Below are 23,556 nucleotides of genomic sequence, written 5' to 3' on the forward strand. Positions count from 1 at the left end.
CCCTTCCCATCAATCTCCTGGAACTCAGGGCTATTTTTCTCACCCTGAGAAGTTTCCAGAACCTAGTGTCAGAGTCCCATGTGCTAGTCATGACAGACAATATAGCAGCCAAGGCTCATGTCAATAGGCAAGGAGGGACCAGATCCAGGGGGTTGTTGCGGGAGGCAGAACATCTGGGGAGATGGGCGGAGAGGAACCACCTGTCTCTCAGGGCGGACCATATTTCGGGGGTCAACAACTCCCAGGCTGACTGGTTGAGTCGATCTCAAGTCTACCACTTGGAATGGAGACTCCATCCTCCCCTGTTCATAGAATTGTCCCACATTTTTGGTACTCCAGAGGTGGATCTCTTCACCACTCCCTAGAACGCACGAGTAAACAGTTTTTTTTCCAGGTTCTCAACCCAGGGAGCAGAGGGAACCAATGCACTTTGGAGCAGATGGCCCCCAGGTCTCCTCTATGCCTTTCCCCCCCCTTCCAATCACCCCAGCACTCATCCAGAAAACGTTGGAGGAAAAGGCGGAGCTGATTCTGCTGGCCCCATATTGGCCCAGGAGACCCTGGTTTGTGGACCTGGCGAACCTGTCTGTTCTGAGGCCTTGGAAAATCCCAGCCTCTCAGATCTCTCTCAGTCAGGGGCCCTTCTGCATCCGGAACCCCAGTGGTTCCAGTTGACCACTTGGCAGTTGAGTGGAAGTTGTTGAAGGAGGACAACCTTTCAGATAGTGTAATTAACACAATACAGGCTTCACGTAAAAAGTTTACAATGCCACCTGGAGGAAATTCAGTGACTGGTGCTCGGAGAGAGCCCAGAACCCCTCTTCAGCATCTGTTCCGGAGATCCTTCAGTTTCTCCAGGACAGGCTGGACAAGGGCCTCGTGATTAACACGCTCCGCAGGCAGGTGGCATCCTTAGCTTCAGTAATTTCATGGGACACATCCCTCTCCCACCACCCTTCGATCCACAGATTTCTGAGGGGAGCCTCAAATCTGCAACCACCCATTGTGCATAGGTATCCCTCTTGGGACTTGCCTAAGGTTCTCCAAGCTCTCTTGGGCCCTCCTTTTGAGCCTTACGAATGGTAAGCCTCCGTACTTTAACTCTGAAGGTATCCTTGGTGGCTATTATATCAGCCAGGAGGGTGTGTGAATTAGCTGCCCTTTTGGTAAGGCCAGATTTGTGTATGTTTCATGACAACCAGGTGATTTTGCGCCTGGACCCTTCATTTGTACCAAAAATTAGCTCTTGGTTTCACAGAGCTCAAGACATTGTTCTCCCTGACTTTTGTCCCAGGCCCCAACATGTATTGGAACGTGAGTGGCACACATTGGACGTGAAAGGGCACTCAGGATTTATATCAAACAAACTGTACCTTTTCGCAAAACTGAGCCAATGTTTGTGTCTTTTCAACCTGTCTCCTTGGGGTCTAAGGCCTCATCTCCCATGTTGAGTAGGTGGATTAGAGCATGCATTTCTACTGCATATGAAACTCTTGGCTTGCCAGCTCCCAACAAACTGACTGCACACTCTACCCGGAGTGCAGCGACTTCGGCAGCTTGGGCCACGCAGACTCCGATCGAGGAAATTTGTAGAGCTGCTTCATGGACCTCGCCTTCCCCGTTTGTCCAACATTACTGGCTGGATTCCTTTGCATCTGCACAGGCTGCCTTTGGACGAAGGGTACTCCAGCGGGTGGTTCCTGGGTCGGATTAAGAGGACCAGCCGAGTCCCTCCCTTGGGCATGCAGGCTTTGGTATGTCCCAATGCTGGACTCTAGAGCAGCGTGATGGAGAAGGGGGCGTTGGTAGACTTACCAGTGAACGCCCTTTCTAGACACGCGATAAGAGTCCAGCCCCAACCTGTGGCCTTCTGGTCTAGTATTCTCGGGTAGGGGGTGGTTGTATGCTCATTCTATTTGTTTATATTCCAGAGACAATCCTAGTCTGTCAAGATACTTCGCCAGAAAAGCTGGGGCTCTCAGCAGAGGTGAACCTTTTATAGTGGCAGACTCAGCTCACATCATAAGAAGGGGGAGTTATACCCAATGCTGGACTCTATTGCAGCGTGTCTAGAAAGGGCATTCATTGGTAAGTCTACCAATGCCCCTTCCCACCATTTTCCATTATATATTTTTCATTGTTTATACACTGCTGAAAAAAATAAAGGGAACACAAAATTAAGACATCCTAGATCTGAATGAATAAAATATTCTTATTAAATACTTTGTTCATTACATAGTTGAATGTGCTGACAACAAAATCATACAAAAATTATCAATGGAAATCAAACTTAGCAACCCATGGAGGTCTGGATTTGGAGTTACGCTCAAAATTAAAGTGGAAAAAAACACTATAGGCTGATCCAACTGTGATGTAATGTCCTTAAAACAAGTCAAAATGAGGCTCAGTAGTGTATGTGGCCTCCACGTGCCTGTATGACCTCCCTACAACGCCTGGGCATGCTCCTGATGAGGTGGCGGATGGTCTCCTGAGGGATCTCCTCCCACAACTGGACTAAAGCATCCCCCAACTCCTGGACAGTCTGTGGTGCAACGTGGCATTGGTGGATGGAACGAGACATGATGCCCCAGATGTGGTCAATTGGATTCAGGTCTGGGGAACGGGCGGGCCAGTCCATAGCATCAATGCCTTCGTCTTGCAGGAACTGCTGACACATTCCAGCCACATGAAGTCCAGCATTGTCTTGCATTAGGAGGAACCCAGGGCCAACCGCACCAGCATATGGTCTCACAAGGGGTCTGAGGTTCTCATCTCGGCACCTAATGGCAGTCAGGCTACCTCTGGCGAGCACATGGAAGGCTATGCGGCCCCCAAAAGAAATGCCACCCCACACCATTACTGACCCACTACCAAACCGGTCATGCTGGAGGATGTTGCAGGCAGAACGTTCTCCACGGCGTCTCCAGACCCCGTCACGTCTGTCACATGTACTCAGTGAGAACCTGCTTTCATCTGTGAAGAGAACAGGGCGCCAGTGGCGAATTTGCCATTCGGTGTTCTCTGGCAAATGCCAAACTTCCTGCATGGTGTTGGGCTGTAAGCACAACTCCCACCTGTGGACGTTGGGCCCTCATACCACCCTCATGGTCTGTTTCTGACCGTTTAAGCAGCCACATGCACATTTGTGGCCCGCTGGAGGTCATTTTGCAGGGCTCTGGCAGTGCTCCTCCTGTCTCTCCTTGCACAAAGGCGGAGGTAGCGGTCCTGATGCTGGGTTGTTGTCCTCCTACGGCCTCCTCCACATCTCCTGATGTACTGGCCTGTCTCCTGGTAGCACCTCCATGCTCTGGACACTACGCTGACAGACACAGCAAACCTTCTTGGCACAGCTCGCATTGATGTGCCATCCTGGATGAGCTGCACTACCTGAGCCACTTGTGTGGGTTGTAGACTCCGTCTCATGCTACCACTAGAGTGAACGCACCGCCAACATTCAAAAGTGACCAAACCATCGGCCAGAAAGCATAGGAACTGAGAAGTGGTCTGTGGTCACCACCTGCAGAACCACTCCTTTATTGGGGATGTCTTGCTAACTGCCTATGCTTTCTACCTGTTGTCTATTCCATTTGCACAACAGCATGTGAAATTGATTGTCAATCAGTTGTGATTGACTTGGAGTTACATTGTGTTGTTTAAGTGTTCCCTTTATTTTTTTGAGCAGTGTAAATATAAATATCCAACACAGTGCAACCGTTCTGGCATTACTCTGCCATACGTACAAGGATATTACTAAACCATTAACATTCATATTCTTGGTACGATATTAATTTTGTTACAATTGTTTTGTCCATCCTACTTGATTAAATCCTCTATCATATTACATTCTGGGTCTCTTCGTCCTAACTATTTTTTGTTCCAACCTCCACCTCTCTTTTGCAACCATTGATAAAACTTATTCCAGGTATCATGGTATTCTGATTTCCCCTTATTTTTCAGTTCCAAAGTTAGTCTATCAAGTTCTGCCCAAGCCAATATATTCCTTATTATCTCTTTCTCTGGTGAGGTATTTTCATTCTTCCAGCGTTATGCATAGATCATTCTCGCCACTGTCAGTACATGTATTTGCTATGACCTCCTGTCATTATTCCTAAAAGGAATAGTTCTGGCTTAAATTGAATATGTTCTCCCACCATTTGCTCTAAATCTGTCGCCAATATTTCCTTGCATGGCTACATGTCCACCACATGTGATAGTATGTACCTGGTAGCAATAACAATAGCACTTGGACTTGTATATACTGCTTCACAGTGCTTTACAGCCCTCTCTAAGCAGTTTACAGAGTCAGCATATTGCCCCCAACAATCAGGGTCCTCATTTCACCCACCTCAGAAGGATGGAAGGCTGAGTCAACCTTGAGCCGGTGAGACCTGAACTACCAAACTGCTGGCAGCCAGTGATCAGCAGAAGTACCCTGCAGTACTGTATTCTAACCACTGTGCCACCTCTGGTAAATCCTTGCATTTCCAGCATTTTGATGATAAATTTCTAAACATTTTGGCCAGCCTTGCTGGAGGAAGATGCCACCTGTAGAACATTTTGTATAAATTTGCCTTGTATGATGTGGTCACTGTTAATTTCCTATTCTTTTCCCAAAGATTCTGCCATCTAGCCAATTCAATGTTGTATCTGAAATTTTTAGCTTATGCCACCATTGTCTCTTTAACCTGTTTTTCCTCATATTTATAGTCAAATAAGTATCTATATAGCACCTTAATCAGTTTATCCACAAGCCATATTAACAGTTTGTCTAATGTTGTTAATTCTCTATTAATGCCCCATGTTTTCACATCCTGTGTGTATCTCAACTGTATTTGTAGATATGACCACCACTCCAGTTCTACCCCTTGTGCTATTAATTCTGGTTTTCAATTCTCCTTTCTCATTTAATATGTCCTTATATACAACAATGTTCCCCATATTTATCAAATTTGGGTGTATTAGCACTTCTAATGTCAGATTGGAGTTTCCATAGAATTTTGATGTTTAATTTTGTTCCACACTGTCAAGTGTGCCTGTCTTATATGATGTCTCTGAAAGTATTTGTGTGCTGTGCCTTTTCCATACCAAAGAAAAGTGTGCCATCCTGCTTGGATATCATGGCCTTCCAACGTTAATAGCCTCTTATTCCTTAAAGTAATCCATTCTTTTATCCAAGTGAATGCTGCAGCTTGATAATATAACTCCCAGTCAGGCAGGCCGAATCCTCCTTTCTCTTTGGCATCTTACATTAACTTTCAGTTTGAATCTCGGTTTCTTTCCTTGCCATATGAATTTTGACATTGTTTTTCTCTAATTTTATAGGGAAATTTTGGAATAAAGTATATTTGGTAAAATATTGATTTTAATTATGGCTATTCTACCTTTTAGGGAGATTTGCAGGTTCTTCCATCTCTCTAGATCCATCTTTATTTAATTGGTTAATTTGGTATAGTTATCTTCTTTAAGCATTATGCACCTTGCCATTAGGTATACTTCGCTTAGATACTTCACTTTTTTCACTATCTGAACATTCATTCCTTTTGTCAATTCCTCCTTCTGTTTATTTGTAATGTTCTTAACTATCATTTTAGTTTTCTCCTTGTTTATTTTTAGTCCTGCTACTTCTCTGTATTCTACCAGTTCTTCCATGAGCGTGAAGCTCATGGAAGCCGGACTGTAGGAGCTCTTCTAGGATAAAGACTAGGTCGTCTACAAAAGCTTGTAATTTGTACTGTTCTCTTCTTATTTCCAATCCTTTAATTTGTTCAGATTTTCAAACGTTTCTCGTCAATAACATTAAAATAAACAGCAGCAGGGATAGTGGGCAATCTTGTCTTGTACCTTTCTATATTGTGAAACCTCTTGTTGCCTCACCATTCATTATTACTTTGGCCTCTTGTTTTGAATATATTTTGCCCTGAACATATTTAGGAATTTGTCACCAAAATCGATGTTCCTCAGTTGTAACATAAATTTCCAATTTACATTATCAAATGCCTTTTGGGCATCTAGGAAGAGCAGTGCCACTTGTTTTTTCCTATGTGTTTCGTAATATTCTAATATGTCTAGTACCATACTCATATTGTTCTTTATCTGCCTTTTAGGTAGGAAGCCATTTTGGTCAACAAGTATAAACGCACTGAGGAATCTTTTCAAACATTTGGCTATTATATATACAAATATTTTGTAGTCTATATTCAATAGTGAAATTGGCCTATAGTTTTGAATTAGCGTTAAGTCTGCATCCTCTTTCGGAATCAACACTATGTTGGCCTCCACCCACGATGGTGGTACCTTTGTTTCTGTAAGGACAGCATTATAAACCTCTAGTAGCGTTGGGCCCAGGCCAGTGATGTTGACCCTTTTTGTTGTGGTGTGCTGAAAGTGCGTGCATGATAACGTGCATGCACAGGCACCCACAATGCAATATGCCCCGCCCCTCCTGCACATGCGCACACAATCCCCCCTTACCTGCACTGCACATGCACGTGCCTCCCAGCTGATTTTCGGCCTGTTTGAGGCCGTTTTCACCCTCCCGGAGGCTCGAAGGAAGCTTCTGCAGCCTTGGGAGGCTGAAAAACAGACCTTTCGGAAATACCAGAGGCACCTGTTTTCAGCCTCTGGAGTCCAGGGGAGGCTATTTTCGCTCTCTCGGGCTTGAGGAAAGTCTCTGCAGCCTTGGGAGTCCGAAAAACTGGCCCGTTTCGGCACTTCCAGTAGTGCAGGTAAATTTGGCTGGGGCTCATGTGCCCACACAAATGGCTGTGGCACACGTGCCATAGGTTCACCATCACAGGCCTAGGCTATCCTGAAGTTCTTTATATATTTCTCATGGCAGTCCATCAGGGCCCGGTACTTTGTTATTCTTTTATTTTTTGATAGCCTCAATTAGTTCTGGCATTCTTATTTCTTCATTGAGCATATCTTTTGTTTCTTCTGGCACCTTTGGCAGTTCAGCCTTTTCTAGATACTGTCGATACTGCTGAGTTTTTTCCTATGTATAACCTTCATTTTCTTTGTATAGTTTCTCATAGAAGACCTGAATTATATTCATTTTGTCTTCATTTTGGTAACATATTTCCATCTTCATCTTGCAATTTATTAATCCATTTCTTTTTTTTTCTATTTCTTCAATGTATATGCTAGCCACATCCCTGGTTTGTTAGCATTCTCAAAAAAAATTGATTTGCTTTCTTTATATACTGTGCCAATTCTTCTTTTTCGAGGATGGCCAACTTATGTTTAGTTAGGTCCATTTGCTCTTTTAGACTTCTTTTTTTGTGGCCTCTTTTGTAACTCTGCCTCTAAATTCCTATATTCTTTTTCCAGGTCTTTGCTTCTTAATTTTGTTCTTCTTAGCCATGAATGATATAGCGACATCCCTCGTGAATGCTTTCATCGTATCCCATAAATTTTGTATGGATATGTTTCCAGTCTTGTTTTCTTTAAAGAAGAATCCCAATTATTTGTTGATCCTCTGAATAAAATCTTCATCTTTTAAAATTGCTCAGTTAAGTGTCCATCTTGAGCTTTTCCCTTGACATTTCCAAGTGATTCTCATGGGGTTATGGTCTGCCCAGAGGTTTGTGCCTATTTCTACTTCCTTTATTTCCGAGATTAGCTCTATTAATGTCCAGACCATATCGATTCTGGACCAGGATTCATGTCTGTTTAAGTAACATGTATATTGTTTCTTCTCCTGTTTTCTCTCTCTCCATAAGTCTTGAATGTTTAGCTCTTCTGCCATTTGAAAAAACGTTCTGGGTGGTATCCTTCTGATTCCTTTTCTTCTTTTTTTGTCACTTTTGTAGTCTAGTTTCTTGTCTGTTGCGGCATTGAAGTTTCCCAGAATGCATACGTTGTTGTTCTCTGTCTCTTGAATGATACTGTGCAACTTTTTATAGAATTTTTCCTGTCCCCCCATTTGGCACATAAATTTCAACTAATAATATCTGTTTTTGTTTTAATATTATTTCTACAACCAGTATCCTTCCCTCTTCATCCTGATAGATTTGCTTAGTCTAGATTGATTCTTTGACATATAGCACCATCTCTCTCTTCTTCTGTTGTGCTAGTGCCACGAATAGTTTCCCCAGTCTGGGGTATTCCAAAACCTGTTTTTGTTAGTTTTTGATGTGGACTTCTTGTAGCGCTATCATGTCTCAGTTGCTGTAATTTAGTAAGGGTTTTTTTTCCTTCTCTGGGGGAGTTCAAGCCATTGTTCAATTATAAGATCTTTAATTCTTCTTGCATGTCTCTACCTATATCTGGGTCAAGAAAACTTCGAGCATTTTGACAATTCCAGAGGCATCCTGGATTCTGTTAATTTCTCAGAGAGGCATTTACAAGAGGAGATATGTTTTGTTATGCATTTCTTTTATGAGATATTATTTTTAAAAACTTTTTTCTTTCTCAAACTGCCTTTGCGTGATAACAGGTATGGGATGGATAATCCAGAATAATCATTTATTAAGATCCTTTTTTACCTTTTTGTTAAAGATTAAACTACCCTTGAATCCCTACTCTTAAATGCCCACAGAATGATATGTATTTATCTATTTATATCACATTAATTAAAGCAGTATAGTGTACTTTTTAAACAATTAACAAGTACACCATAGTGTTTAACACAATATAATAAAACAATGTTTATAATAAGATGAAATGTGGAATGATATGCTTGAAACACTTTCTAAAAACAGAAACAATAAACAAGGAAAGATGATGTGTTACACAGCTTTGGAGCAGCACCGAAGCCTTTCTGCCATGCAGCCGTGTAATTTTTCAGTTGGTTTTTCTTCTTCTAGACCTGTTAATGTCTATGCTTATTAAAAGAAGTAAAGGCAGCTCAGTCTGCCTTCAACAACCTCCTTTCATCATCGGCCTGCCCCAAGTTTTCCTGCAGTAGGAATGAGTGCATCAGATTATAGCAATTTAATGAGTCTTTGATTACAGTTTTTCTTTTTATCTTGGGCAAGTTTACTGTAGCATCTTGGGATGGGGGTGGGGCAGGATGAGCCCCTTATCCTCACTCAGTTACATGAGACTGGCAAAAATGAGATAGGTGTTTTTATCTGTGCTAACTATTTTGCTTTTTCTTAAAAGAGTGGAAGTGTACATGTATGTATAGAATGCCCATTTCTGTGTTTTCCTTTCTGTGTAGTATTTGTAAGTCTAATGCTTCCTTTGTATCTGAATATGCTTAACATGACCCTTTCTCTTCCTTTCTCTTCTTTCTCTGCTTCTTTGGCTGGCAGGCAATTATTCACAGTGTTTCCTGATTCTTCCCTATAGGAACTTCCATGCTTCTACTATATCAGCTCAGCACCTCCTGCCTTTCTGGCCTCTCCTTCACCCTGGTGAATACCCTCTTCTTTTCTCCTTTAGAACTTTCACCTCATTGATTATCACCTGGCCGCATTCATCACAGTGATGTTGGCACGGAGGCTTGTATGGGCCCTCATCTCTGAGGTAATGATGATGAACTTTTCCAGTTTCAAGATACTCTTAATGAGCTAGTATGTCCCGTCTTTTTTCTTTTTCTTTTGTAGTTCTTTTTTCACCTATCCATCTTCAATAAAACATCTCTCAGTGTTAATGTTACAGGTCGTCCTCGGGTTACGACAGCAATTGGGACTAGGATTGCCATCGCTGAGCAGTTCAGTCACAAAGCATAACATCATGTGACCTCATCACTTAGTGGCAGCAATTCTAGACATTCACGATTGCTGTCATAACCCCAAGACACATGAGTTGTTAAAGGGAAGAGGCAGGAATCTCAGGTAAGTTTGCATGCAACGGGTATGGGAAGTCCTGGAAGAGCGGGTGCAGGACATACATGACTCATGGGAGAGCCAGCAGGGTCTGCACGGGGGGAGGGGGTTGCTCTGGGCAAAAGAAAATTGATTTCCTTGTGGGAAACCAGCAGGGATGGTCACAAATGGCAGTCATGACTGCAGCTCCCTGTAATGTAGTAATTGTGGTCTGGCACTTGGATTGTGAGTGTATCTTTGCAAGGATGGTATGATAGCCAGAACCTCAAGGACTGGTTTATGTCCATTTTTTTCAGCACCATTGTAACTCTGAACTGTAAGTGAACAAATGGTCATAAGCCAAAGACTATCTGTATTAAATTAAAGTTAGCAGATTACTTATGACGCTGCTTTGCTTGGGATAAATGTTTGTAAAGTATCCCAAAGTTATAGCTGATTGTAACTTATACAGTAGACAATGCCCTCAGGTTCCATGTTATTACAACAGCATATTGAGCAAAGTTAACGTTATTTCAAGCAAGATTAATCACAGGGGGCTTTAGTGCTCTCTGAGCTTGGTTCTTTTCTTAAAGATGTTTTATTACCCAAACTAGGTAACATCATCAGTACTAGTAAAGAGTGAGGTTTGTTCAGAGTTTATATTGATTGTGCACAATATTAAATTGATCTTAGGAGTAAATGTTTAAGTCTCATCATGTTTACAGAAAGATATTTTTTAGACTAGAAACAAGGATGAAAATGTCTCTTAGAGGTCTGTATGAAAAGTTATTTGTGTGTGCAGGCATTTTGAGATGGGCTTCATACCCACAAATCCAAGCCACTTAGTAATGTAGATGGGATTGAATACATTACATTGTCTATCACAATTGCAGTACTTGAATCTCATTTCATTTTATGGCAGAAGTAGGCAGACTTTGCTTGAAGATGATACTTATGGGATAAGGTGGGATACATTGTCCTGTCTTGAATTTGCAGGGCATTTCACTCTCAAGTACTGTCTTCACCAAAATTGAAATATTTGGAACTCTTTGGGGGTTTTCTGCTTTCCAATAGAAGAAATTGCCCTGTGTTCTTTTTAAGGGGTTCTTATGGTATTTATTCTATTACTTAAATTCCCCTATCCTCCCCAGCTTTAAAACATGAAATTGTTCCATGATTTCAGGTAGTCCATACCCAAACTCAAAACATGTGTGTTTTGAACATTCTGTTCTTTAGATAGAATGAAGCAGGATTGTTCTGCTTTGGTACAGTAGAGGCAAACCTGATTCAGATTTAGTAGTAAGACAAGGGCAAAGCAAGGAAATTGTTGCTGGCAGCTGAAGGAATACATTCCCATGTCCAGCTTTTTTTTTTTCTGCTCTGAACTAGAACATCTTTGAAACATTTGTGGTATATGTGAGGGAAGACTGTGGAGCTGATGGAATTCTGGGTTTAACTCTGCAGGCCTCGCAGGTGGGTACTTCATCAATGATTCACGATATGGCATTGATTCTGGCACGTCTAGTTCTACTCACCCTTTGTGTATGGGTACTCTGTTGGACTCTGGTCAACCTTTTCCGCAGCCATTCTGTCCTCAATCTCCTCTTTCTTGGCTACCCGTAAGTATCTTTACCTTTTGTCCTGAATGAACAATTCCAATTGTATTGGAGAGGGTAACAAGAAACTCTTTTGAGCAATGAAGTCTGGGTATAGAGCAGTAGCTTCAAAGCTACTTTTTGAATTTTTGAGGAAAAATCATAAGGGAAGATTTGCCTCTTTCAGAACAATTTTTCCTGTTAATGTCTATTATACATCAAGCTTTAATTAATCAGAAGACACTCAGTCCATCAATTTCATAGAAGATCTGGATGAACAGGAGGAGGAATACATATCAAATTGAATAGGAAAATGAGATAAACAATTGTTTGGAAACTAGTCTCCTTGATAGAAAATTCTGTCTGATATTCATAGATAGGATGTATCACAGGTTATAATCTCATCCTGTCATTTTTTCTTTTTCAGGTTTGGTGTCTATGTTCCATTGTGCTGCTTCCACCAAGATAGTAGAAACCAGCCTCTTTCAACAGACTGCAGCTATTTAGTACAGGATCAACTAGTGGATGATAGTGCCTCAGGGGTTGGCAGTCTTGTGAAGCCCAAAGATTTATTTTCTCTCCTGAGAGAATCTGTCAAAGAACAGTTCAACCCCTCTGTGACCACACCGACGCACAGCTGTCCCTTGTCCCCAGATCTCATTCGCAATGAAGTGGAGGGCCTCAAAGCAGATTTTAACCGCCGAATCAAGGAAGTTCTCTTCAATTCCCTCTTCAGTGCCTACTATGTCGCATTTCTGCCACTGTGCTTTGTGAAGGTAGCTGTTCTTGGAATGCTTTACTATTATTATTAGTGCCACTCCACCTCCTAAATCTTGCCTATGGATTGTTGGGGCAATGGACTTCTGGTTAATTCCCCTTTTCTCTGTCTCCCCTTTGGCAGCCTGGATGGCGGAGTGTAGCTGCATCTGGAGTGCCCTAGTATTGCTCCCCGTTGGAGGATAGGTATTGCCATACATGTAGTGCCCCTGTGCTTTTCCCAGTCCTTTTTCCATCCCATTTACTAACCCTGTCCTCTTTTTCAAGACAATTATAACATGATTCTATTTTGTGCCATAATATACACTTGGTGCCAAATTCCAATCCTAATTTGACAATATCCAGATTATCAGCACTAAGACAATCCAAATAGAATTGGGTAAACCAATGAGATCAAATCATAGATTTCAGAAACTATTCAGAATAATATAATTCTGAAGGCAGAAGTACAGGATATACAGTTAACTTAGTTCTCCGTTTTTGAATAACAAAGCATATTGAATTTATCAGTTTACTGTGGAATCCATAAGCATACATTTGTGTGAGCACTTTTTAGAAAGCTCAGGGAATTACATCAGAGTTGTAACACAAGAGTGTGTGCAGCCAATGTATATAATGCATTAAATATGTCAGAAAGAAATGCCTGAGTTCCTCTAGCTTACTAGCCTTGCAGTAATAAGGAATTATGGAAATACCAGGGCCCGAAAAAGGAACTGAAGAGTATGGAAAGGAAAGGCCAAATTGGCCTCAGTGGTGGTAGGAGGGAACACTTGGATCTGTGACTCCTAAGTTGGGAGAATGGTTCTGACCAAGGAACAACATCGGTGCTTTCCCCCAAGGAGAGAGTAGTGCTAAGAAGACTTAAGATATTGTGAAGAACCTTTACATTCCAAAATCTCTGGCAGAGGACCTGAGATTGAGGAAGATAAATACTGCCCCCATATGAGTGAGATGGGAATTTTTATATGTATGTTTATTATTGCAGAATACAATTGCTTTTGAGGTAGTTGGGATGCTCTCATTAATTTATTCTCTGGTTTCTTGCAGAGCACTCAGTATTACGATATGCGTTGGTCATGTGAGCACCTCATCATGGTTTGGATTAATGCTTTTGTCATGCTCACCACACAACTGCTTCCTCCCAAGTATTGTGACTTGCTACACAGATCAGCTGCTCACTTGGGCAAATGGCAGAAGCTGGAACATGGGTCATATAGTAATACTCCTCAACACATGTGAGTTTGTGGTCGGAACACTTTTTTCTAGGGCTGTAGGAATTTCAGAAAGACTTATCTTTGTTAATTGCATTTATTGAAATTCCCAAGGCTTATGATTTCTTATAATGTGTTATATTTTCATATATAAGATTCAGTGTTAGCAGAATATGGTTTTGATTGGTTTTTGTGTCATAGTCTTCACGAAGCTAGTTAGCTTACTAAAGTTCAAATGCAGAAATAGTGTTGGTGTAATTTCTAGGCCTACATTCCAAACAAAAACTGCTAAAGACACTTTTCCCAACAAAGCAGTGGTGGTATTCAGCTGGTTCTCACTGGTTCATGCAATCTGGTAGTGACGATTTGGTGTGGGTCGCCGAACCAGTAGTGACTTATGGGTGGCCACACTCCTAGCCCCTGACCCAGTCTCCGCTTGTTTGCTTGCCCCACCCGCTCGATGCTCACTCACCCTGGCCGATGATCACCCCACCCAGTCGCTCCTCACCTATGCGGCACACTAGGTCCTCGTGGCTTGCCTTTAACTTGCTTTCCCACGTGGTGCCTGCGCCCAAACTGAGCAGTCCTGATCTGCCTGCTCACAGGTAAGAGCAGTTGTGCTAGCGCACCTCCCCCATTCCCAGATCTTCCAGCCCACCCCCCACCCCTGGGCTCGGATGGCTAGCTTCCCCACCGGCGCAGCCCCATCCCAGGCAGCGGTGCCGGCTGGGGCCTAGCTAGCTGCACACACACGCACACACACGCACACACACACACACACACACACACCACCCTCCCTGGGCTCGGCTGGCTGGCTAAGCTGCCACGCAGCTCTCCCAGCTCTCCCTACCACGTGACAGCTGCAGCACAGCGAGCAGCGGCAGAGGTGCTCCAAAAGGGAGGATAGGCGGATGTCCCCGGGCTGCTCGTTTTCTTTGTTCCCCCGCCGCCCGTTGCTCTGGAGCTCGTCAGATCAGTTCATCCCAGACCAGGTATGTGTGAGAGAGAGAGGGAGGGAGGGAGAGAAAGAAAAAAAGGAAGAGCAAGAAAGAAAGGAAGAGAGAAAAAGAAAGAAAAAGAAATAGGAAGAAAGGAAGAAAGAAAAAGAAATAGGAAGGGAGAGAGATAAAAAAAACTCTGTGCTATTATTTTTAATTGTTCCATTATTTATCATGTGTTCATATTTTACACTGTCCCTACACATAGAGTGATTTTACTGCCTTGCTTTTGCCCAGGGCTACCACATATTTTTCAGGATTTACATGCATTCAATTTCTGTAGTCCACAGCATAAATACATGTGTGTTTAACAGAGCTGAAAGGGACTTTGGAGGTCTTCTAGTCCAACCCCGTGCTCAGGCACGAAACTGAGGATGCCAGACTCTGAGTAGAGGTCCAGGGAAAGGTGTCAGAATATCAGAATAACACTTAGAAAGGACCTTGGGGGGAACCCTATATACCATTTCAGAGAAATGTCTGTCCAGTCTTTTCTTAAAAACCTCCAGTGTCGGAGCACCCAGAACTTCTGGTGGCAAGCAGTTCCACTGGTTAATTGTTCTCACTGTCAGGAAGTTTCTCCTTAGTCTTAGCTTGCTTCTCTCTTTGTTCAGTTTCCATCCATTACTTCTTGTTTGCCTTCTGGTGCTTTGGAAAATACGCTGCCCCACACCCCCACCCCCATCTTTCTGGCAGCTTTTTAAAAGCCTGTTGCCTATCACACTTTTGGGTAAAGCATGTGAGCCATTTTCTCTTTTCAGTTGTCCATGAAAGTAAGTACATCTATAGTAGGTAAATAATAAAGTCAAAAAAAGGTGAACAATATTTTTACAGAACTATAGACATGTTGAGGCTGGGTGTGACAAGGAATGGCTGGGAGGGGAGGAGCCAGGCAAGACACCCCTTGACGTGAGTGACATTGAGTTGGCTACGCCCACCCAGTTACATGACCACCAAGCCACGCCCACCCAGCAAGCCACGCCCACTGAACCAATAGTAAAAAAAAAAAAATTGGATCCCACCACTGCAACGAAGGTTTTAGAAGCCCAGTGCCAACTCCAAGAATACTCCATGGCTCTTGCATTTTGATGATTCAGATCCAATTTCGACTTTACCTACCTTCAAACTTGGAGTGATCAGCAATTTTATCCTTGCAATAGCCATAAAAGCCTTCCAACATTCCATGCAACTGAATGGAATGGCTCAGTCATCTTCCTGACTGCTGACTGAAGACAAGCAGGATGTTTACTCATGAAAGGACAGTGTCTTATAAATATTTAATGATTGTTGAAAACTGAAGAGAAATATTGTAAATTAAAAGAAAAACTGGGCAGAGGGGCAGAGGTACATATTACACGTACAAATTCTATGCATCCCTAAATGAAACTCCTAAGGTTGAATAGATTCCTGAGATGGAAACGTAATTTGAGCATATAGGAGAAGCTTTTAACAGAAATCAGTTGGATTTGCTGATTGTCCCTTGCTTAATATAGTTAGAAAGCATGTAAATAGTATCATTACAAAACGTTAACTTATGAAGAATTTTTATATAGTGTAACTGGTAGTAGAGAATTTTTATCAAATTTGAATGAGAAAAATAAATTTGAATACTCAAACAAGGAACATTTCAGTGATTTCTTAACAGTGAAAAGGCAGGAGTGTTTACTTCGTTTAATTTGAGTTAGAATGCTAGATGTCATTTGTCTACTACCTCACTTAGGATTTCCATTACTACTGAAATCTCTGTTATGCTTCTTGAACAAAGATAAAAGTTCTAAAACTAAAAAAACTTAAATATAAAGCATATTACAAAGGCATCCACATTCATTTATTGAAATTATTCATCTGGTTTTACATTCTCATAATAATGAAATATTTTTCTTTGTCCATAGCTGGTCTGAGAGCACAATCTGGCCACAAGGAGTGCTGGTACGGCATAGTCGATGCTTATATAAAGCAGTGGGACCTTATAATGTAGCTGTGCCTTCAGATGTCTCTCATGCTCGCTTTTATGTAAGTATTATAGTGGATTATTGAGGGTCTGGGAATAAAATACTGCTTGCCATGAGATACAGATTTCTGTTCTTTTACAACAACAAATCATTAATAACTAGCAAAGATTGGAGGAACTTAATGTCTTGTAATTAAAATGTGGTTCTTCCTTGCTATTCAGAGATAATGCTGCTAATAAATTCTATAAACACACATACTTTGTTTCCTTCTAGTTCCTCTTCCACCACCCCTTACGGCTTCTCAATCTGCTGATTCTCATAGAAGGCAGTGTGGTCTGTTATCAACTCTACTCCCTGCTGCGCTCAGAGAAGTGGAACCATACGCTCTCCATGGCCCTGATACTCTTCTGCAACTACTATGTCTTATTTAAACTCCTGAGGGACCGAATAGTATTGGGCAAGGCCTATTCTTATCCACTGAACAGCTATGGGTTAAAAGCCCATTAGCTTATCTGTGGAAGGGAAGGATATTTTCATACAGTTATATTTTTTTTCCTTGCAACTGTTTATAAATATTTAAAAAAATATTTTATATTTTGTATACTACTGTTTTTTGTGGGGTAGGGAAGGGCCAAGTGGCAGTTAAATGTCACTTTATAAACAAACTTATTTTATATAAAGACATCATTGTGTATATACTGTGTATCAACATATATCTATGTGAAGCAAAAGCATTGTATGTGTGGTCCCTTTATCTATTGTGCATGCAGGTTAGCCATCATAAAACTGTTGGTTTTATGTATAGGACTTGCCTATTTGCTATACATCTAGCCAAAGGTGGCCATTGCTTACAGTTGTGGACAAGACATGGGCAACTTCCTGGATCCCTTTTTATGGTCACTGACTTTTTTAAAAGATCATGCTATAAAAAAAAAACCTTGCCAATTTTTTTACCTTTAAAGCACTGAAATGGTAGTGGTGCCCTTCAGTTTGTTTTAAACTTCTTTACTTGACAGAAAACTCCAGCCCACTCACACTTAAAGAAAAATTTTAATTACACCTTCAAGCACATAGAGCAATAAAATAAAATATTATTCAACATCACCTGGTGCAATAGCCAAAATCATGTTTTGCACATTTGAGTTATATAGGTAAAGCCTGAGTTATGTAATGGAGCCTGTCAATTACATTTGTAATTTAACAAGTGAATCATATAACTTGAATGTGATCGTTCTCTGCTTTTACCCACACATTCACTAATCAAATGTGTGGATCGCTGAGTGCACAAGGTATCTCAAGGTAAGGAAGGCTGTGGGGGAGGTTCCCCTGCCCCATCTTGCCATGCCGGACTTGCAGACCTTGCAAAGATCTGTCTCCTCTCTGCTGCAGTTTCTTTGCCGTTGAGGGAGAGGAGGGCAGGATGATTTCCATCCCAGCGTCCAGTTGGCTTGCAAATGCTTTTTGTGCCAAGAGTGAAATGTTCTTGGGGAGGGGGGTGATCACCTGCAACTTCAGGCACCCGTTCTCTGCAAAAGTGGGTGGGTGGGTGTCTGAAATTTCACAAGATCATGGACCCCAGAACATTCCACTCAGCACAAAAAACATCTGCAAGGCAATCAGGCACTGGGAACAAAATCGTCCTACTCCCTCTCTCTCAAAGGCAAAGAAACCATGGCAGAAAGGAGACAGATTTTTGCAAGGTCTGAGACGGCAGGACGGGGGTGGATAAGATAGCAGGGGAGATAAGGTCGGGGTGTTATGGTGTAACTTCAAATGGTCACTGTCATAACTCGAGGATTACCTGTATTCTCAAATGGCATGTTGTGTCTATTTTGCATGGGATTCCTTAGTAGGCAAGCAAGGAAGATAAAATAATTTAGCACACCTTTTATATTGGTATTTAACAGAATAACAAAGTTGAAAAGGATCTTGGAGGTCTTCTAGCCCAACTCCCTGTTCAAACAGACTAGACTCCCTAGACTATTTGAAATAAATGGTTGCCTAATCTCTTAAACCCTCCAATGTTGGAGTACCCACAATTTCAATGTTGTACTGCATCCTTCATTTTGCATTTTATATAGAATTGGAATTTTAAAACACTGATATTTTCCTTTGTTTATTATAATCACAGATAAACACAAGTTTTTAATACTTTGTTCTGTAACAGAGTAATCCAAGTGGGGCCCATGGTCATTCTTTGGCAGTATTTTTAATTAAAAAGAATTACCAGTAAATGAGACTAGCCTCTGCAAACTACTAGCCTTGAGTAACTTATAAGAATGTTCAGTGCTCTTAAGGCATCTTGGAAAGAAAGCTTAGTCCCTCTTTTTGAAGGTATATCCATAGGCCCAGAAATAGGAATAAAAGCAAGTACTCGTTCTGTGATCTGAATGGCTTGTGACTGACCATAACAGCTATTTTGTGAAAACAATCAGTTCTGTGAATTAAGAGTTACCAAATGTGAACAGCAAACATGTAGATGGCTACTAAATGGCAACACAACATTGGATAGCACTCTTACCTCGGCCTCTCAGATTTTACAGCCTGGATCAGATAACTTGTCTTGGAATGCCAGCTAAACCTTCTGCCACATAATAGCTGCCTCTCCCTTGCTTTAATTAATTTTTTTATATGTCTTTGGTCAAGATGCTACACAAAGTGATTAAACTTTGGGTAGATGACAGGGTGCACAACAGCACACATGAGCCCTATAGAATTGCAGAGCAACATGAGAACTAAACTAGTGTTTTCTAACAAAAGTATGTTCAGCACCTTATCATTTTTTCCAAAATAAGAATATAGACAAATTAGGAATGAGGATTAAGTCCTCTGTAGTAGTTTATGTATGCAAAATCTTAATGTTGTTTTCTTTAAAGGAATGACAAGTGTGACAATAATCACAAGCATGATTGCCTTTACTTCCTATTTATAGATACTCTGTTGCTTGTTTTTCTTGGTCATACTACATTGCGGCAAAATGTTTAATACACAATAGGTATATGCAGAAGCAAAAAACCTACAGAAATGCCACCTGAAATATATAAAAGAGCAGGAAAAACAATGTTGTAAGAGATTGAGAATCCTTTTTGGATGCCCTTGTCCCAGTACTTTTACAAAATTTGACAATAATAAAAAAAACTCAAGTTTTCTAATACAGGTAGTGCTTGACTTATAACCACATCTGAGCCCAACATTTTTGTTGCTAAGTGAAACATTTGTTAAGTGAATGTTGCCTCATTTTATTACTTTCCTTGCCACAGTTGTTAAGTGAATCTGGAGTTAAGTTAGTAACATAGTTATTAAGTGAATCTGACTTCCCCATTGGCTTTGCTTGTAAGATCACAAAAGGTGATCACATGATTCCGAGACACTGCAACCGTAACAAATATGAATCAGTTACCAAGCTTCTGAATATTGATCGTGTGATTATGGGGATACTTCAGTGGTCATAAGTGTGAAAAACGGTCATAAGTCACTTTTCTCAGTGCCGTTGTAACTTTGAACAGTTAGTAAATGAACTGTTGTGAGCCAAGGACTACCTGTATACTAAAGGTTTTATATTTACCTTATACCAGAATATTTTAGTTAGGTTGAAGAATGGGAAGGCTTTTCTAAGAAACCAGTCTTATTCTTATCATTTTAACAATATACCATTATCAAGGAGGACAGAATTGTAACTTTCAATCTCATAGTCACAAATTTTGTAAACATTTACAAAGGTATGGATAAAGAATAATTACTTGTTTACAGACGCTTATTCCCTCATATTGTTCAATTTAACATTAACTTGAGACCACCACTCCTAAACTCAAGAAAACCTGCACAGTGTACTCTGCTCCCATTCATTGAATACAGCCTGTTGTGTAAGGTAAGGCTGAAAAAAACACTACTTTCTATTATTCAGTGAAATATCTACTGAGAATGTGGTTCCAGATCCAAATCCAGAGTTTTATCCACCGATAACTTCAAGTTAGTCTAATCTGGTGATTATTAGGACAGTGCTTGCAATCATCCTAAGATTATTTCTTGAAAATTTCTCATGTGATCAGTATTGTTTGTCCTAAGGATAGCTTGGTTCAGAATGACAATGTGTATGTTATATCCAGTAGTGGGATTCAAATTTTTTTACTACCGGTTCTGTGGGTGTGGCTTGGTGGGCGTGGCAGGAGAAGGATATTGTAAAATCCCCATTCCCTCCCCACTCCTGGAGAAAGGTTACTGCAAAATCCCATTGCCTCCCCACCCCAACTAACCTGCTTTCCAGCTCCCTTCTCCTGTGAAGGGCAACAAAAGAAGACCCAGCCGATCAGTTGGGACTCGGGAAGCAGAGAATAGATGGGGGCGGGGCCAGTCAGAGGTGGTATTTGCCAGTTCTCTGAACTACTCAAAATTTCTGCTGCCAGTTCTCCAGAACTGGTCAGAACCTGCTGAATACCATATCTGATTATTTCTATGGCTTCTTAAATACTATTTTGAGACATGCCCAAACTTCAAGTTTCGAATATTAATCTTTGGAAAACTGCGACACCAATCAACATTTCAGAGTTTTCTGAATATTGTATTTATTTTATCACAAACTCGGATGAGTGAACAAATCCATTGCATGAAATATTGTATTAATGATGCTGATGCCAATCCCATCATATTTTCTGAATCAATTACTTTCTGTCACTTTGAAAAGGAACATGGATGCTCAAGCCTATAGGAACTGGTAAAATGATTTGCTTTCATTTTGACACAAGAAATTAACATTCTGCTGAACTATAAAGAAATACAATTGTGCAATATCACTAGAGGGTATATATTGTTAGAGTTTTGTCAGAGTTGGGTTTAAAAAAAAAATCTGCAAATGCCCATCACCCTTTCTAAGAAATTTTCCATGCAAGAAACATCAAGAATACTATACTATATATACAGGTGAAACTCAAAAAATTAGAATATTGTACAAAAGTTTATTTATTTCAGTAATGCAACTTAAAAAGTGAAACTAATATGTGACATAGACTCATTACATCCAAAGCAAGATAGTTCAAGCCGTGATTTGTCATAATTGAGATGATTATGGTTTACAACTCATGAAAACCTCAAATCCACAATCTCAGAAAATTAGAATATTGTGAAAAGGTTCAATATTCTAGGCTCAAAGTGTCCCACTCTAATCAGCTAATTAGGCCATAACACCTGCAAAGGGTTCCTGATGGTTAAATGGTCTCTCAGTCTGGTTCAGTAGGAATCACAATCATGGGAAAGACTGCTGACCTGACAGTTGTGCAGAAACCCATCATTGACACCCTCCATAAGGAGGGAAAGCCTCAAAAGGTAATTGCAAATGAAGTTGGGTGTTCCCAAAGTGCTGTATCAAAGCACATTAATAGAAAGTTATGTGGAAGGGAAAAGTGTGGAAGAAAAAGGTGCACAAGCAACAGGGATGACCGCAGCCTGGAGAGGATTGTCAGGAAAAGGCCATTCAAAAGTGTTGGGGATTTTCACAAGGAGTGGACTGAGGCTGGAGTCAGTGCATCAAGAGCTACCACACACAGATGGATCCTGGACGTTGGGCTTCAAATGTCGTATTCCTCTTGTCAAGCTGCTCCTGAACAACAAACGTCAGAAGTGTCTTACCTGGCCGAAAGAAAAACAGACCTGGTCTGTTGCTCGGTGGTCCAAGGTCCTCTTTTCTGATGAGAGCAACTTTTGCATCTCATTTGGAAACCAAGGACCCAGAGTCTGGAGGAAGAAAGGAGAGGCACACACTGCAAGATGCTTGAAGTCCAGTGTGAAGTTTCCAGAGTGTGTTGATTTGGGGAGCCATGTCATCTGCTGGTGTTGGTTCACTGTGCTTCATTAGGTCCAGCGTCAACGCAGGCGTCTACCAGGAGATTTTGGAGCACTTCATGCTTCCTTCTGCAGACAAGTTTTATGGATGCTGACTTCATTTTCCAGCAGGACTTGGCACCTACCCACACTGCCAAAAGCACCAAAACCTGGTTCAATGACCGTGGGATTACTGTGCTTGATTGGCCAGCAAACTCGCCTGACTTGAACCCCATAGAGAATCTATGGGGCATTGCCAAGGGAAAGATGAGAGACATGAGACCAAACTGCAGAAGAGCTGAAGGCCGCTATTGAAGCATCCTGGTCTTCCATAACACCTCAGCAGTGCCACAGGCTGATAGCTTCCATGCCACGCCGCATTGAGGCAGTAATTGCTGCAGAAGGGGCTCAAACCAAGTACTGAGTACATATGCATGCTTATACTTTTCAGTGGTCCGATATTGTTCTATGTACAATCCTTGTTTTATTGATTGCATGTAATATTCTAATTTTCTGAGATTGTGGATTTGGGGTTTTCATGAGCTGTAAGCCATAATCATCTCAATTATGACAAATCATGGCTTGAACTATCTTGCTTTGCATGTAATGAGTCTATCTCATATATTAGTTTCACCTTTTAAGTTGAATTACTGAAATAAATGAACTTTTGCACCATATTCTAATTTTTTGAGTTTCTCCTGTACATACTGAATGCAAATGTCACATACAGTATTTAAAATGCATTCAAACAAATTGTATCTGAATAGAATCTGCTCAATCGTAAAATCTTAAGCATCTGGATGTTTATAAACAATTCGTATCAATATAAACTCTAAACACTGCAGACACCTACAGCACTGTATATCCTTTAGTAAGTTAACCGTTTCGTTCCAATTTAATTTTCTCTGCATTTTTTAATGGGAGCTTGTGAATCTGTCCTGAAGACCTTTCTAACTGTCATCCCTTAAGCCATTTATACTTTAAACAGATAACTGTATTGGAACTGGAAGTGTTAAGGAATTTTGAAGCTAGCCATATTATCTCAGAATATCATAGTAAATTATTGGTTTTGCTAGTGTACCATGAAATTGCTCCAGTTTCAGGCCTATTTGGAACAGCAACGCTTCATTCCACCACTTGGTCATCATCTGTGAAAGAAACAGCAAGATACCTATAAAAAACTGCTGAGATACTGTATCTTCTCAGAATATACTTTTGGGAGTGGACAGAGATAGTTGCTATAAGCTCATTTGATCTCTGGCTGTAAAGAGCTTTGAAACATAGGGCATAAAACAAGTAGGACCAAAGGAAAACTAGACAACCTTGAAAACCATTACTACAATTATTTGTTGGAACAATTACAAAAGTGCTTTCTCCAAGTACAGGAAATCCTCAACTACAATTCGCTTAGTGACCATTCAAAGTTACAATGGTACTGAAAAAAGTGACATGACCATTTT

The 23,556-nt window shown here is 41.0% G+C and overlaps 2 protein-coding genes across 3 annotated transcripts in view; one reads left to right on the forward strand and one right to left on the reverse strand.

The window, feature by feature from the left end:
* TMEM39A (transmembrane protein 39A) overlaps positions 1–17,013 on the forward strand; it is a 29,497-nt gene extending 12,484 nt beyond the window's left edge. Inside the window, exons 4-9 of the mRNA XM_026713290.2 lie at positions 9,388–9,471; positions 11,217–11,371; positions 11,775–12,123; positions 13,172–13,359; positions 16,223–16,343; positions 16,556–17,013. Coding sequence (XP_026569075.1) covers positions 9,388–9,471; positions 11,217–11,371; positions 11,775–12,123; positions 13,172–13,359; positions 16,223–16,343; positions 16,556–16,789 — 1,131 coding nt within the window. The 3' untranslated portion in view covers positions 16,790–17,013. The remainder of the gene's footprint in view (positions 1–9,387; positions 9,472–11,216; positions 11,372–11,774; positions 12,124–13,171; positions 13,360–16,222; positions 16,344–16,555) is intronic.
* A 3,813-nt stretch (positions 17,014–20,826) lies between these two features.
* LOC113444500 (uncharacterized) overlaps positions 20,827–23,556 on the reverse strand; it is a 58,616-nt gene continuing 55,886 nt past the window's right edge. Inside the window, exon 20 of one of the 2 annotated variants that reach the window (XM_026713287.2) lies at positions 20,827–23,244. In XM_026713287.2, the coding sequence (XP_026569072.1) occupies positions 23,134–23,244 (111 nt within the window). In that variant the 3' untranslated portion in view covers positions 20,827–23,133. The remainder of the gene's footprint in view (positions 23,245–23,556) is intronic. The other variant, XM_026713288.2, reaches the window with a different exon arrangement.

Source organism: Pseudonaja textilis, chromosome 2 (assembly GCF_049901715.1).
Source record: "Pseudonaja textilis isolate UNSWEBS1 chromosome 2, rPseTex1.2, whole genome shotgun sequence".
Classification (NCBI taxonomy): Eukaryota; Metazoa; Chordata; class Lepidosauria; order Squamata; family Elapidae; genus Pseudonaja; species Pseudonaja textilis.